This window comes from Aptenodytes forsteri, unplaced genomic scaffold (assembly GCF_000699145.1).
Source record: "Aptenodytes forsteri isolate BGI_AS27 unplaced genomic scaffold, ASM69914v1 Scaffold8, whole genome shotgun sequence".
NCBI classification, from domain to species: Eukaryota; Metazoa; Chordata; class Aves; order Sphenisciformes; family Spheniscidae; genus Aptenodytes; species Aptenodytes forsteri.
The window spans coordinates 1,404,514-1,419,890 of record NW_008796218.1 but is presented as its reverse complement, the minus strand read 5'-3'; the positions used below and the strand labels follow the sequence as shown (position 1 = coordinate 1,419,890).

At 39.7% G+C, this 15,377-nt stretch overlaps 2 protein-coding genes across 3 annotated transcripts in view; one reads left to right on the top strand and one right to left on the bottom strand.

Annotated features, from left to right (window-relative positions):
- TRPM5 (transient receptor potential cation channel subfamily M member 5) overlaps positions 1–8,558 on the top strand; it is a 40,740-nt gene extending 32,182 nt beyond the window's left edge. The window contains exons 19-24 of the mRNA XM_009288747.1: positions 1,546–1,714; positions 2,384–2,562; positions 3,910–4,042; positions 6,176–6,248; positions 7,267–7,357; positions 8,458–8,558. Of these exons, the coding sequence (XP_009287022.1) occupies positions 1,546–1,714; positions 2,384–2,562; positions 3,910–4,042; positions 6,176–6,248; positions 7,267–7,357; positions 8,458–8,558 (746 nt within the window). The remainder of the gene's footprint in view (positions 1–1,545; positions 1,715–2,383; positions 2,563–3,909; positions 4,043–6,175; positions 6,249–7,266; positions 7,358–8,457) is intronic.
- Positions 8,559–9,840: 1,282 nt separating this feature from the next.
- On the bottom strand, positions 9,841–14,939 carry TSSC4 (tumor suppressing subtransferable candidate 4). 2 transcript variants are annotated; one of them, XM_009288745.2, is made up of 3 exons: positions 14,818–14,939; positions 13,896–13,968; positions 9,841–12,871 (listed from the first exon to the last, which is right to left on the bottom strand). In XM_009288745.2, exon 3 carries the CDS (start codon positions 12,781–12,783, stop codon positions 11,743–11,745), a length of 1,041 nt encoding a protein of 346 aa, XP_009287020.1. In that variant the 5' UTR covers positions 12,784–12,871; positions 13,896–13,968; positions 14,818–14,939; the 3' UTR covers positions 9,841–11,742. The 2 variants fall into 2 exon arrangements, with proteins under 2 accessions (XP_009287020.1, XP_009287019.1); XM_009288744.2 differs by lacking the exon at positions 13,896–13,968.
- Positions 14,940–15,377: the final 438 nt, after the last annotated feature.

Here is a 15,377-nt window from a genome sequence, read left to right as displayed (position 1 = left end):
AAAGAACCTAGAAAGGTGTGTTTCTCTCCATTGAGACTCCGAAAGGTGTCTTCACCTGGATAAATAACTGGTTAAAAGACAGAGAAAAAAAGAATTAACTACACGGGCAACTTCCAGAAGGGAGTCATTTGTCCTGGGGCCCTCTGGGGCTTATTCTGTTTAACATCTTTATGAAACATATGGAAAAGGAGATGGGTAATGTGGGGACAAAATTTGCTGATGAAACTACATTACTGGGTAGTAAAGACTAAAGCTGACACCTAAGAGTTGCAGAGGGCCCTCATGAGTGCTAAATCATCAAATGAAATTCAGTGTAGATAAATATAAGGTAATGTACTTGGTGAAAGCAGTCCCAGCTGTGGTGAGCTTTGATATAACTGCGTGCTCTAAGCAATAAGATCATGGGATTATTCGTGGCAGTGGGGAAAAGAATTATTAGTGAAAAAAATGGAGAACAAAAAAGTAAATATCATTATGCTACTCTAAATTTGTGGATTTAATTCATAGCTGGAGACAGGATACAGGGCTAGACCTCTAGACTTCTGTAGTAGAACCATTCTTACTAACCTTGACTGCAAGCTCAGATGTACAAAGTAGTTCAAATTTAGAATGAGGAACCCCATTCCCAGCTTTTACTGAGTTTTCTCCTCTAACGTGTACCAGCGTGAGGACTGCAAAGACACCAAGTATGTGAGGAAACACAAGTGCTAAATACTCAAAGGTGGTTTGACTTTGGGAACTCAAAACTAGTGTAAAAAGGATACAGCCTTTTCAGTACAATCCCCCTTTGCTGAACGCTACTAAAAAGCCAGTTACAGCCTTGTCAATACAACCCCCCTTTGCTGAACGTTACTAAAAAGTCAGGCGTAACAGTTATCTTGCCACTGAATGAGCAGTCAAGTTCTGGAGGTCTGCATTGTCCTAGGGTTGCAAACCTCTTGCACATTAAAGCAATGTCTCTTCATGCACATGACATGATTACATTTTCACAAAATGAAAGACATTGGATATTAGTTCACATAAATGATCTTTCAACTACAAGAATTAGCTCAGTAGCTCAAGCAATCAAAGAACTGTCCTTTTAGGGTTAAGAGAGTCTCGTATTTACGGTCCTGCTAGTAGTCAACAAGGGCAGTACAAAAATACTACCACAATATTGGGTTTAAGCTTTTAATGATTGTAAAATATTCAGAACAAAATTATGCTGCTGTTTATATGCAGCCAAGATTAAATCTAATTTTAGTAATCAATTGCCCTTGATTTGTATCTTAACAGCAAAGGTACTAAATATACGCATCCATCCATGTCACTAGTTCTTAAAAAAAGACATGTTTAGAGATACTAATTCAGTTTTTATTTGCATTGAAATAGCTATGTAATGCATTACTTCAAACCTCAGGAACAATTTGTAATTCTTGCCATTCTTTGTTGAAAGTCAGAGAATTTGCTCACCAAAATGCAAAGCTTTTGTCTCCACTCTAAGAAATAGATGTGGCAGTAGGATTTGTCAAAACTATTCTTTTATTTCTCTATCTTCCTTTGCAGCATCACAAATGTATCCCAGGAACTGTACATTTAATCCACTGCAGATTCTGCAGGAGAACTCGCCATCATGTCCTAATAGCTATGCCAACTGGCTCGTCATACTTCTGTTGGTCATCTTCCTACTAGTCACAAATGTTCTCCTTATGAATCTCCTGATTGCTATGTTCAGGTAAGAGCGATTTCAGTAAGTATCAAGGCAGAGGTTGCAAAGGTTTAACTGAATGCCCACATTTACTACATTGCTGTTGGCTATTCATTTTGGAATACACTAGTAATTTTCCTAATGAATATTATTTGGGGATTTATAGGTAGACTTCTGTGGTCATATAGTTCTTAAGTTCTCATCATCCTTACTTTAGCCACATTAAAGACAAGAAGAAAAGAAGCCTCTTTTACTGCTAAAAATGCAATTAAACATTCATAGAACGGTCTGGATCCCAGGCTGTGCTGCAGCACAAGTCTGCAGGTGCAAAGCAGCTGTAAACTTGGCAGACTTAACAGTGGATAATCTGCACATAGGGGAAATGCTTAATGTCAACACCGCTAATAATGATTCATTCGGTTGAAGAACTGATGTGGCATGTTTGCTGATCTTGCCTGAGTGAAGTGGAATTACCTTTCTTTTAAAAAAACCCTAATGTATTTTTTAACTTTTGAAGACTGCGACTGCAATTATTTTAATACCTAAGAATTTGCACAAACTTTAGATTAAATTAACACTAGTTGCTGAGCTCACTGTTCCTTTGTTAAAGTAAATGTGGGACCAAATTTTGTAATAATAAGCTTTAGCTTGTTGAGGTAAAAACAGTTACATACTTTTTTTTTTCCCCAATTACAGTTACACTTTTCAAGTTGTTCAGGGCAATGCAGACATCTTCTGGAAAATTCAGCGCTACAAACTGATTGTTGAATATCATGGCCGGCCTGCCTTAGCACCACCATTTATCATTATCAACCACATAACTCTGGTTCTCAGAAGAATCTTCAACAAAATAGAACGTAAAAAAGAACATCTGGGTGAGTTGTTAACAAACATCTGGCAACTGGAGACCCTGACACTCTCCTAGGACATGCTGCATAGGCAAAACAGAAGAGTGATTAAGATTTCTTTAAGCCAAAAGCCACAATTTATTTTTAACAAAGAGTGCCAGGAGAGTACCAATGAAAAATTAAGGCTTATAATGTATCCTCTACTATAAACAGTTTCCCACAATGCATTTTTTTATGCACCATAGTTATTACAACAAAGGTGTCAATATAAAACTGGTTAAAGGGATTTGATTTCTGAAAGGATAACAATGGATAGGTTTAATCAATAGTTATTTGATTTGCTCCTGAATTTTAGTAATTATTAAGTACGGACAACCCTAAAAACATACACCAAGTCTAAAAATCTACTAGGATCAGTGGAATTTCCCAATACAGAGACATGGAGAGAGAGAGAGCACGCTTAGAGAAATGGTGGTCCCTTAAAAGTTTTAATTAAAAAGGCAGATGAAGTTCAGCTAATTACCGAAGGCATTTGAGGGCTTTCTATAGTGATGGCAAACTTGGCCCATCTAGTTTAATAGTGTCTGATAACAAGCCTATTTACTCCTCATGCGCAGGCTGATAATGGGCTTTGGAGCAGAACTGTTGTCAGACTGGACCAATTCAGAGCCCTTTGACTAAGCTCCCTTTCAGACACACTCCTTCTGGCTATCAAAGCATACTGCTGAAGAGTCTTAAAAAAAAAACCAAAACTCTCTTTTCCCCTAAGAAAGCAAGTACCTGACTGCTCAGGTTATAGATTCAGTAGTGTTTGGAGCATGCCGCAAGTGTGCCCTTTTACCAACCTTTAGGAAGATACAAAACTAGTATGTTACATTCAAAATATGTCTGTGAAATTGAGGTCTGTTGTTGGCTGGGACACGTGACAACAACAACAACAGGCTTTATAACTCAAGGTGGAGGGATTTATTCACAGTTTGTCCTCCCTATTTGTAATTGTTCTAATAATGAAGCTTAGGTGATAAAGTGCATCTGAACATAAAGCTCTGCTTGTTAAATACTTTGGGGTTAAAATATGTCAGAAGTCCAGTAAGGTTGTAAATGAGTTTAAATGGAACCACAAAAATTGGTCCATGCTGTTCTTTAGAAAACTCAGGAGTCATATCCAACTGCAAAAAGGTCTATTGCCTTCCATTACAAGGAAAAAAAGTAGAAAATACTTACTTTATACTGCATTTTCATAACATGACACTCCTGCAATGGCAAAGGGCCTGCAACGGCAAAACTTCATTTTTCTTTAGCATAGCAGCCTTCCATTACTAATATAAGAGAAAAGGGAGTAAAATATAATTCTTTTTTTTTTTTCCCCTACAGAAAGAGATCTTCCAGTTGGCCTAGATCAAAAAATCGTAACATGGGAGCTGGTGCAAAAAGAAAATTATTTTGTAAAACTTGAACAAGAAAGGAAAGAAAGCAATGAAGAAAAGCTGAAGGCCACATCTAATAAGTATGTTATTCTGACCCACAATAAGTGTATCTTGCAAGTCTTCAGCTTTGAATGAGATAAACATTCAGGTGCTTGTAGAGTTTATATGAAGAGTCCAACTAGAATGCAGTTAGGAAATACGCAGTCCATGAAAAAATGTGAGAAGCCAACATCACTACAATATTAGAAGAGTTTTTGGCACTCTTGAAGTATGTACAATTACAGACCTGAAAGCTCCAGCCAAATCTGCAGCCAAGCTTAATGAAAATCATATTCATGAAAAAATGGTGGTAGAATAGTTCCTTTGCTATACTGCAGTGCATGTACTTCAATCCCCTGTAGGAATACAACATAGACTTTTGAATTAGACTTTTGAACGGCTTAGACTTTTGAATGGAAGTTTGAGATATCTCGAATTACCCCCAGCCCACAGATGCAGAAGAACAACTATTTACAGCTTTATGGCATGAGACTACAGTTTCCACAAGAAATTAATGATTTTGGCTCTAAAATTGTATTTAATTAACTGAGTCTCCATTTAAATACTTGTCTAAAATATCTCCCCACTAGGAATATCACTTAAATTGGTTTAGTATTCTAAAGAAAAAGTCCTAAATTACTATTCAGAGGTTTAGTCCTTTAAGTGAGACACAAAGTAGTTATATGCAGGGAAAACAGAAACATCTAAGGCAATACTGAAAGCCAGACAGCAAAGCATTCTTTAAAGAAGCTTTTAACACCTGTTTTAGCTGTTTCCTTTTATGATAAAACTGACTTCAAATAGAGAGAGGCACAATGGGTGTGAAAGTTATCATAATAAGACAGTTGCATGGAAATGTTCTTGTGCTGTTTTCTTCCTGAGCTGTCTTTCAAAACAAACCTCTATCTGTCTAACTCAGAGAAGAGCTGGAGACCAGAACAGCATATTTGAGTATGTTCTTGGAAAATACTCTTCTACCTCTAATCTACATAGACTCTTAATTCATAATAATTTGGAAGAATTATGTTGGTTTAAACTTTATTCTCATAAGCAGATCACTGACAAACCCTAGGAATGAGAGCTCAATTGTTGAGATCAAGCAATAAATATGTGTGTAATTGCTTCCAAACAAAGGGCACAATTATATTCTTCCTAGCTTTAAAGCCAGAAAGCTTTAAAGATGGTATGTTGTAGATGAAATTAGTGCTTGGAGGGGAAAAGTAAGAATCAGTCTAGCTTCACAGTATTTCAGGTATAGCAGAGCCAGAAAGAGACTGGAAAAGGTTCAGATGAACACCACTCAACCCATGGCTTTTTATCTTTGCTCTTAGGTGGTAGCAGTGTGTATTTGAAATCTTATGAAACCCTCAGAAAGTGATTCTTTGAACTTTGCATTGAACCAATCCCAAAATGCATTAGACCCATCCAGCAGCAGCTTTTTCACACAGACCTGAATAGAATGTAACCTATTAGAGGGAAACTTTGGAATAGTAGTTAGGACAAGGCAGAGAGGGATTTGAGGAGCCTATGGGGAATCAGCTGCTAAGAATAAGGAACTGATGGGAGAAGAGGATGTAGAAAGCATGTGGACAATATTATTGCTTTTTGTGGACAATAAAACAATTTAGAGGCTCTATATGGAAGATCTTGACACAGTCTGTTTGGACTGCATGGAAAAAGAGATTTGAATGTCAAGCCAGTTTCCAAAAAGGAAACCACGTTTAAATTTTAAGTGGCTTATCTTCCCCGTGTTGATGGAAAATATTGTGGCCTCAGTTGTCACACCAGGATCAGTTTACATTTGGTACAGGTAGGACATAAAGTGGCTGGAGGGACAGAGCTGGACATAAGGCTCCTTTCTGCTGTCATTGATTTCCACAGTAGCTGCGGGTAAGTGGCCCTCACTAGAAGCTGAACGGCTGCTGTAATCTGTGTGAGTTTATGAGTCCCCGGGCAACAGGTGTATGAGAGTGTTCCAGAAATGCTGCTCTGTTCAATAAATACTTGCAGGAACACCTCAAAAGGACAAAACTTTTAGGGGGCTCTGGGATGTCTCAGCAGCACAGAACTGCCAGCGAGGGGCCATGACTTTAAAAAGTTACATGGTTTTTGCGGTTTAGGATTTCTTCTGAGGCCTTTCCTTTTTGCTCAGCGCGTCTGCTTTGTTTCCACAGGGTGGATAATTTGTCTAAATATTTTAGTGGATTGAAAGAACAAGAAAAACGCTTTAAAGTTATGGAAGCCCAGGTAAGTAATAGTTTTATAGGCATTTATATCAGCTTTAGGATTTCACCATGTTTCTCTCATTTAATGGTGGTTTGGCAGACCCTATTTAGGGATAAAGGGAAGGAGAAATGGATCTGTATTATGGTTTCACTTTCCTTATTGTCTTCTCTCTGGTGATATACATACATAAAGAAAGATTTCTGACCTCCGGTAGAAAGCAGAAACGGCAATACAGCATTTCTTGCTCTCTTTGCTACACTTGAGAAGTGTTTATTTCCTTCATTAAGGATGCTTCTGGAAGGAAACGCTTCACCTTCCCCCTCCATTCTCTTCCTTCTCCCAAACTTTTTTTTCTTTAAAACTGTCAACTTTGAAAATACCTGTATTCTGTCTGATCCGACCTAGACTAATCTCCTCGGACATCAGTTTTTCTAATTTTCTTAGATATCAGATACCAACTTCTCGAAGGGAAGTGTCTAACATACAAATGTGAAACACAAATAATAGAAGGAAACCCTATCTTCAGCTTTTGATGACAAACCCTTGAAATATAAACAAACATTTTTTAAACAGTCTGAAAATGCTCAGCATTACCATGTGCTACGTAGCACAACTGTTATTGTTTTCTTTGTCCCTAGAACTCTCCAGTGCTATTTTGGCCTCGCTGAAAGTTCCTTATCTTAATACTCCCATTGCAGTTTCCCTCCCCTTTCTTATCCATTTTATAGCTTCCTGAAAAAAGTCATGCTATTCAATGAACAATGTTGACACCAAATACAGGTCCAACAGGAACACACAAGAAATGCTTTAGTAAGTTTGTGCCAGCTTGAGATAATGCGATATACTCACAAAAAAGGGAAGGTATTTAACACAAATCTTCCTCCAAGACAGTTCAACTATTTCTTTAAAAAATAATAAATATATGTGGCATCTCTGATGCTGCTTCAGTCTGCTGCCTAGGTTATCTTTCTTGCAAATTTAAGAATGGATAAAATACTATAAAAATTAGCTGATGTAGAAATCACTACCTATTTTGTAGATGTGCTACTGTACAGCTGTTATCTCCTCAATTGCAGAGGTTTTAACCAAAACCAACCTCTTGTGCAACCAAACAGCTCCAAATGATACACGTAAGTATTGAAAACAATCATGGAAAAGCTAATTAATACAGCTGAACAATTTAGTTAAAAAAATGCAAGGGGGAAAAAAAAAAGATGGAAAAAAAACCACATAAGGAGGTACCTAGAGGTAATGGGAATATAAACAAGGAACAGAATATTCATCCTTCAGAATGAAAAAACTACCTTTTTCCAAAATATATTTAAAAGCGTTGGGGAAAGGACCATCACATAGTGTGAGTTAGAATGATCTCACCCAACTTTAAGCATGTAAATAAGTATCTATACTAAATAAGTATCCATCAGGGTTTCTTGAGAGGATTGTCTTGGGGGTTTCTTGAGTCAATGAGATAGTACTACCAAAGTATTACCAAAACATTTAATATGGATAACAATAATCATTAAAAATGAAAATAAAAATTGAGCAAGCCTCCTACTTTGTTTTAATCAACACAGCTCATTTGCCTTCAGAGCTGCAACTATTTCTGTCAGTTAAGAATCTTGTCCTGTGTCCCAGGGCTCCACTGTTTGAAGTTTAAAACATTAGAGACAGAAACAGACTATTTCTCAGTCACCACAGGATATCCAACACAATAAAGATTTTGTATATTCTTCTTAATGATCTATTTCAATACCTACCTATTACTGTGTATTACACAAAAAGCCCTCCAAAAACCATAAACTGAACATATATATACACTACATGGGAAAAAGAAGTAGCTGGAAACTCCAGCAAAGTCGTGACATGACAAGACCTCAAGTCACTCAGACTCGAACTAACCTCACACTTGACTTAACTCTGTTAGAACCTTATAAAACACATATGTAAATTGCTTCATTATCAACATTCCAGTAAGAAAAAACATCCTGTAGCACGTTCCCCAGACATTTTAATACAGTAACTGCATTAAAAATCAGAAACTTAAATAGCTGAAAAATAAAGAAGAAACCTGGTTTTATCATTTACTGAGCAAATGCGAAGCAATAGAATCTACAGTATCTTTTTATTGTGGATTATTTTTAACATTTTAAAGTTTCTTAAGCAATTACTATTTATGTGCCCCTTGTCCTAAGGCTTTTAAACAAGCACATGGCTTTTACAATCTTATTAGGTGTGATGAATGCCAACACAGAAGTGCCTTTGCCAGAAAGAAGTGAAAGAGAAGAGCCTGCAGATCAGTCCCAGACTGGTATCACATACATTGATAATTAAATTTTCTTCTCATTTCTTCAGATTAAACCTTTTGTCCTACTGAACTACTGTAGAAGTAAAATCCTAATCTCATGAAGGCCTAAGGCCCAGCTCTCAAAGCCTTTATGCCAAGCACTGTCAATGACTGACACTACTGAGGATTTCTTGGTCTCCCTCCTTCAGTTTCTTGGGCTTTCTTCCCTCCTGCTCCTGTATCGCTCGGTCCTTTCTCCAAAACTCCATTCCACAAATCGCACTAAAAACTTTCTCCTCCAGGATGACTCTACCACCTTATTTTCTAAATACAATCTGCCTTCTGTTCTCCAAATACTACACCCTCAATCCATCGTCATCATTGCCAATTTTCACATTTCTCAGTTCAAGGGAGACTCCCTTTGGAAGGGTGGTCATTTACGCACTAAAAACCAAGCCACTTCCTTGGCCGAGAAAGCAAGTTCCTATTTCTGAGTTGCTTAGAAAGGAAATCGAGAAATAGTTTCCACAGGAAAGAGCCCGGGATACTGAACTGTTCCTGGAGTTCTTACAACCCTCAAGTGACTGCACTCACCATCTTCTCTTCCCACACTGGCTTCTGTGAGGTATTCCTTTGTTGGTATTCCTTATTGAGGGCTCCTCCCCAGAAACTGGAAATCTCATCGCGCGGTCCTCAAGTGTGCGGTGGCTTGCAGTCACTTTCCAAACACAAAGCAGGTGACCCTCCCGCGGTCAGACCCCCAGCCTCTCTCTGCTGCTTGCTTTTTTGTTTCAATGCCAGATCCCAGCTGCTGTCAGCTTGCTGCTGTTAAAGGAGACTTTGCCTTTATGTATCACGCCACATGGAACACCGCACCGACACCTAAGCGGTTTTCTGATTTCATTTTACTTTTCTCTCTCAAAGGTCGGGGGGGGATCACTTAAGAGACTTTAAAGCAAGAATGCGTAGCAAGAATTTTCCTACAAACTAGGAATTTGGACTGTTTGTCATTTTTTTCATTACTTAAACTGGCATGTACATTTTTAGCATACAAAAGCTAGCTGGCTTTATTAGAATTTTATATGAAAAGATACACCAATAAAATGAATATTACTACCGTCCTTTAAAGCGCAATTTCTTTGGGATAATATAAACAGCATCAGAAGGGGAAGTATTGGGTTGTGGTCTTTCTTACACCGATAAGCTTCAACTGAACTTAATTTCCTCATGCATATAACACTGCTTCTATGCAACATAAACGTAGGTTGCGCAAAAGCTTTCTCTGTTACCAGAGGCGGGGAAAAAAAAAATGTCAGATCTGATAAAATACCTTTCCAACATGAGTCTTTTATTAAGAGATAATAATCTTGTTATGATGTCTTCATAAAATAGGCATTTGTCCAGTTTATTCAGCTGTGCCCCAGACCTCAGTGACCCCATTAACAGTGATGGAATTTTGGTACTGTCCTACCCGTTCTTCACCCTAGGCAAGCAGAAGTTATAAAACCAGTGTGTGTACTGAGCTACATTTTTGAGAAAAGACATTCTGCTTTTAAAATTAAAAGGTGAATTTCAGAAGATGGAGCAATATTACTCATCTTACACTGTTTTCTGCTTCTGCTGCCAAATGACGCATCTGTTCAAACACAAAGACCCAAATGATTTGGGCCTACCAGTCAATTATTGATAAGATGCTGATACCCCCACAGAGGAAGTAACTTCCTCAAATATCCTTCAGAGTTTGAGCAAGCACAGTCTAGCAAGAAAGATCACAAATTCTAAAGTAGTCTTTCACTACACGGTTATAAATACTAACACTAGGGTTGGTTAATTTAGAATACTGGCAAAAAAAAAGTCAGTCCAAACTGACCTGAAGTAATTTGAGTTTCAAATCATATAACCTTTCAAAGAATTGAATCTCTCAACCTTATTTATAAAATTTATTAACATTCTGTGTGAAAAAGTACTATATTTGACATTCATTACAATGTGATTCATTGTATGAGATGATTCATCCCATTAGATGATTCTCTGTATACTGTAAAACGACTGAAAATGTTAAAAACGTGAATTTTAGAATCTAAAATGTAAGACTTGAGGGAGAAGTTACAAGATGGTAAGCTTAGAGTAACATTCTAGAAGATTTTCAAGAGAATTCTCAAATCAAATAAACTGAGTATTTGTTAAAACTCCTATAGCTGCATTGATCAGCATGGTTCAAAGAGATGAAGAAATCAAGCTACAACTGAAAGTTTATTGAATCCCAAAGAACAAAAAAGTATACAGTTCTGGTATAAATTCCTCATTCCCACCAAACCCGCACACAGAATCAGCGTGGAAGCAGTGCCACCTGGAAAGGACATACAGACATACAGGCCAAGAATCATCACATCATAGACCAGTAAGAGGAAAAGCTGCTGCCCAACGTAACAACTGAAGCTGTTGCGAATTCTGAGCTACACTCAATGTGGTGAGACTTTGCTGAAGCCATCCTGAGCGTGTCTTCACCAGGATGTATCCACAGTTGTACCTCTCCACAGGAAACATTGTGTTTTTTGAAATCCTTATCATGTAACACTAATAAGGTAAATATTAAGCCAACCTTAAAAAAATACTGGTTTTGCCAGTTCCCACCTGGGCCCTCCAAACTCATGATAGGGCACCGTTGTGCTTTCACTCGCAACGGCAATGAGAGAAGGATGTATTTAAAAAAAAAAAAAAAAAGGTAAAAAAAAAAGTTTTCCTCCCTGGGACAGGGCCACGAGAAATCACATCTAGTGGAAGACTAGGTTTTATTTTCATTGTTTAAAAATCTCTACATAATGAGCTCATCATCTTTGTTCCAGGATTCTACAGGATTTGGGAACAGCTCTAAACCTGGGGGGTTAGTAGGAAACCTTGCAGCCTTTTAGCTAACACATCTTCTTCTTTGGCTACTTCAGCGCCAGAGCAAGTCCCAGGAAGCTGCTCAAGCAAACAAAGCACACCTTATTCTCTCCTGCTAGGGTGCAACTATCCTGTGCCCACAGACTTCTCACGAACAAAAAGTCTGGAGTGTATTTTAGGTAGCTTAATTTCTAACAATATCAAATGTTCTTGGTGGCTACGATGCAAACCGTTGGACAAAAAGCTATCACGTGGTTTCCAGACCAGAAAAAAAAAGTCAGAGAAAAAACCAAACATACCCAAAGACAATACAAGTCCTTGGATGTCTCAAATGTCCTCCAACCTTCAGGACTCTTCCTCCTCCCCTTCATTGTCTACTTTAGGTCGGAAATTTTTCCTGTTCTTCTTCTTACTGCAATGGAATCCAACTGTTTCCACCGATGGCTCTTCACCTGCACCACTAAACCTTGCACTAAGCTTACCTTCTCTATTCAGGTCCCCCACCATCAGGCACTCCTCCTCCTCTGTTGCCTTTCCACTTCCACTACCTAAGTGCCCCAGCTCTACCTTATCTTCCTCCCTCAAGTCATCAGTCTTCTTAAGAGATTTTCCTTTCAGATCTGTTTTCATGTGTTTCTTATCGTCCTCCCCTGCTGATGTTTTCTTTTCCAGTCCATCAACACCCCTTTTTGCTGGTTTGGTGAAGACAATCCTCCCAGCTCCACAGCTGGAAGGGTCCTGGTTGAAATATGGGGTGTAGCTTTCTTGGGTAGCTGAGCTTTGTTCCTCCCCTCTTTTCTTCAAACCCTCTAGAAATTCCATGGCCACTGCCCTGTTAGTCTTGTCACTAGTCTCTGAAACTCCATCTAGGCTGTATTTGGTCCAGCGCTCTGGGTGTGCCACATAGTCAGGCACTGCAGGAGAGGTTTTGGGAGCCTGCACTGGTTTGGCTTGCTTTCCCAGGCTTTCTGGAACCATGTTACCTGAAACTGTGGTTGGAGGCAATGGACGCTTAAACCTCCCATCAACAACATTATCTTCAGGCATCGAGGGCACAGACAACTTGGCCGCCTCTTCCAGGCAATCAAAAATGCTCTGGCTACGGAGAGAGAACGTAGAACTCATGCCCCTCAGATGGAATGGCTGGACAGGAGATCTGTGACTGCTGTCTGAAGAGTCAAGGGTCTCCCCTGATCTGTAATCCCCATCATCTACAGATGGATCCTCAGGAGATATTGTATCAACTTCCGCTTCATCCGCTAACCCTAAATCATCAGAATCAGAATCGCTGAGCGACACTGTGTCTGAGGGCAGAGCTCCTTCATAGTCTGTTGCACCACTAGCCGCTATCCCCAGAAAGGGTTCACCTGCATCCTGATCTCCCATCTTCAAGCTGTCACTCCACCGAGGTCTTGGACATAGGCCCAGGAACAGCTGCAAATATGGTTTTCCAAACGCCCAGCAAGTTTAGTGCCTAGAATACAAAGGAGCATAAAAATTCAACTGTGAAATGAGAACCAAGTATGAGACTATCATTCTGTGCTGTGCAAAATAATTATTACTGCAATATAACAGGCAGCTGTACTTCAGGGATTCCTAAGCAATTTTGCTTGAAATAAAAACATTATTTAATGAATGAATGCACACTAAAGACTTACACAAGACTCAATACAAGAATATGAAGTAATTAAAAATAGCATTGCACACCAAATTTCATTAAAGGTTATAGCAGGTCCAATTACTAAAACACGAGCATAAAGTTTTTGAGCAAATCTGAATACCCCACAACTGCCTTACACATCTTCCAAGAAACAGCAATGACCTCTCCAGATTACACCCTGCATTTGTCATACTGTATAGATCCACAAAACCACATCCTAATCTCTCACACTTTCTTTTGGCCATTACGATCCTTTATTGCATTAGCCACTGTACCTCCTGTCCCACTAATCATCACGTTCTGAATATTATAAAGGCCACTATCACTGATCGAGGCCAGTGGCAGAGAAGCCACAACAATATAAGGGCCACACTCCTTCCTTGGGTTTAAGCTCTCATGTCATTGTTAGATTCCTGGAATCAGAAAACGAGCCAGCTCAAGAAATCAATTTCACTGGATTAAGAAAACTAATTGCACATGCCATGCTTGTGCACAGAAACAAGGGGAGGGTGCAACCAAGGGTCTGCAAGAGCTGGGCCTTCAGTCAGTAAAAAGACACTGCGATCTGAAGCCTGACTTCCAGTAGAGGCTGGAATATCTGATTCACTCTGCCACCTGCTTGAAGGGAACCTTGCAGAACTGAGGTGGTTAATGATCACACTACCACTTGCTGGGCAATCAGAAATAGAGTTGGCAAACACACACTTCAGTTCAACTCACAAAAATGTGAATTACAGAAACAGTTCTAATATATTATTAGAATAAGCTCAACTACCTAATTATAGGTTCTTCTGAAACAATGCAGTAAACAGACATGGAAAGTCTGTTAGTCACTCACTTTCTCTTGAGACTGAGTCAGCTTCCCCTCCTGAGGGTCAGTTAAAGCCACCAAAGATCTCAGCACTTCCACCCTACAAAACAAACATTTCCATCAAGATACTGGAAATGTAGTTTTAAAATGAGTTTTAAAAATAATTCCTTCCCCCTGAATCATCCAAAGCTGCAGAACTGAGTTCTAAATCTGACACAAACTCATGTCTGCAGATATTCCTGGATTTTTGGTAAAAGAACAACACACAGCCTAACAAGGCAGGCACCACTGTATTTACTTGGTCTCCACATTCACATCGCCAACCTTATTCTGTAGAATAGAAGAGAGGTTTTAAAAAAATAAAACTGTAATTTGAATGTATCTTAAACCATTACTAAATGAACAGTATTAAATGCAGCTAAGAAAATATAAAAATGATAGTTATGCATTGCAAGTACTAAGTGCTGCTAAGTACTAAGACCACGGATACTACAGAGTTCTGTTTACAAAGAAAGGCCATATTCACAGTTAGGGCCAGATCTTCATGAGGCATTAAAACATAGAGAAACTTCTGAAGAATTCAACAGACCAAGTGCTATGTTCCATGTAAAGTCTGGTTGTCTTCGACAAAAGGGATCTGATGACTGCTTTTGAAAACACTGCCCTCAGTGTAACCCCGAAATGAGAAATAATCATCTGAAAATCATACGTTCTTCCGCTTAGCTTTATAACACATGAAAACTAATGACTACAACCCAAAAGAGACACTGAAGTGCATAACTGACTAAAATAGCTGTTTTCAGATGACAGTGTAAGTGTTCATCACAGGCTGTGAATCAGGGTCTCTCTTGTCTGAGGGCAGGGAAAAATTTTGTTCTTAAGATGTTTTAGCCTTAACAGCATTAGTAGCCAAACACACTGACCCTTACAGCATACCAGACAGACTCACAGGTTTGTTATGGTGATGTGATCACAGCACAACTTGGATAGGATGGTGTCTCTCTGGATGGGAAGGTCCCCATTAGATTCTTCCATTCTGGTCTTACTCAAACAGGCTCTGTGCGTCTTCGTGCAGCCTGTGAGGAAAACAGAGACCCCAGTCACTCCAAACTACGGCCACGAGTCTGCTCTCATCGCAGAAACAGCACTGCAGCAAAGCCTGCCAGCAATCCCGTGCCAATAGCACGGTCCTTCGGGACGGTGCTCACACAGGCCGCCACACCAAGGGAGAGGGCAACAGCCCCCGGGCCCTGGCTCACACCTCCAGTGGGCACCCCACCCCAGGGAGGGGGAAACGACAGAGCCCACGGCCTTGTCCAACATCACGGGTGCAGCCCACAGCCTCAGCCGTCCCGCCTGTCCGCCCCGACCACAGCTCCCTTCCCCGGGCCGGGATCCTGTTGGACACAAACACGTCCCCGCCCCCCGCAGGCTGCCACCCTCCTCTAGCCCCCACACCTTTCTCCTCACGACACAGGGGTGCCTGGAGCCCCCCGCCCGCCGCCCCCC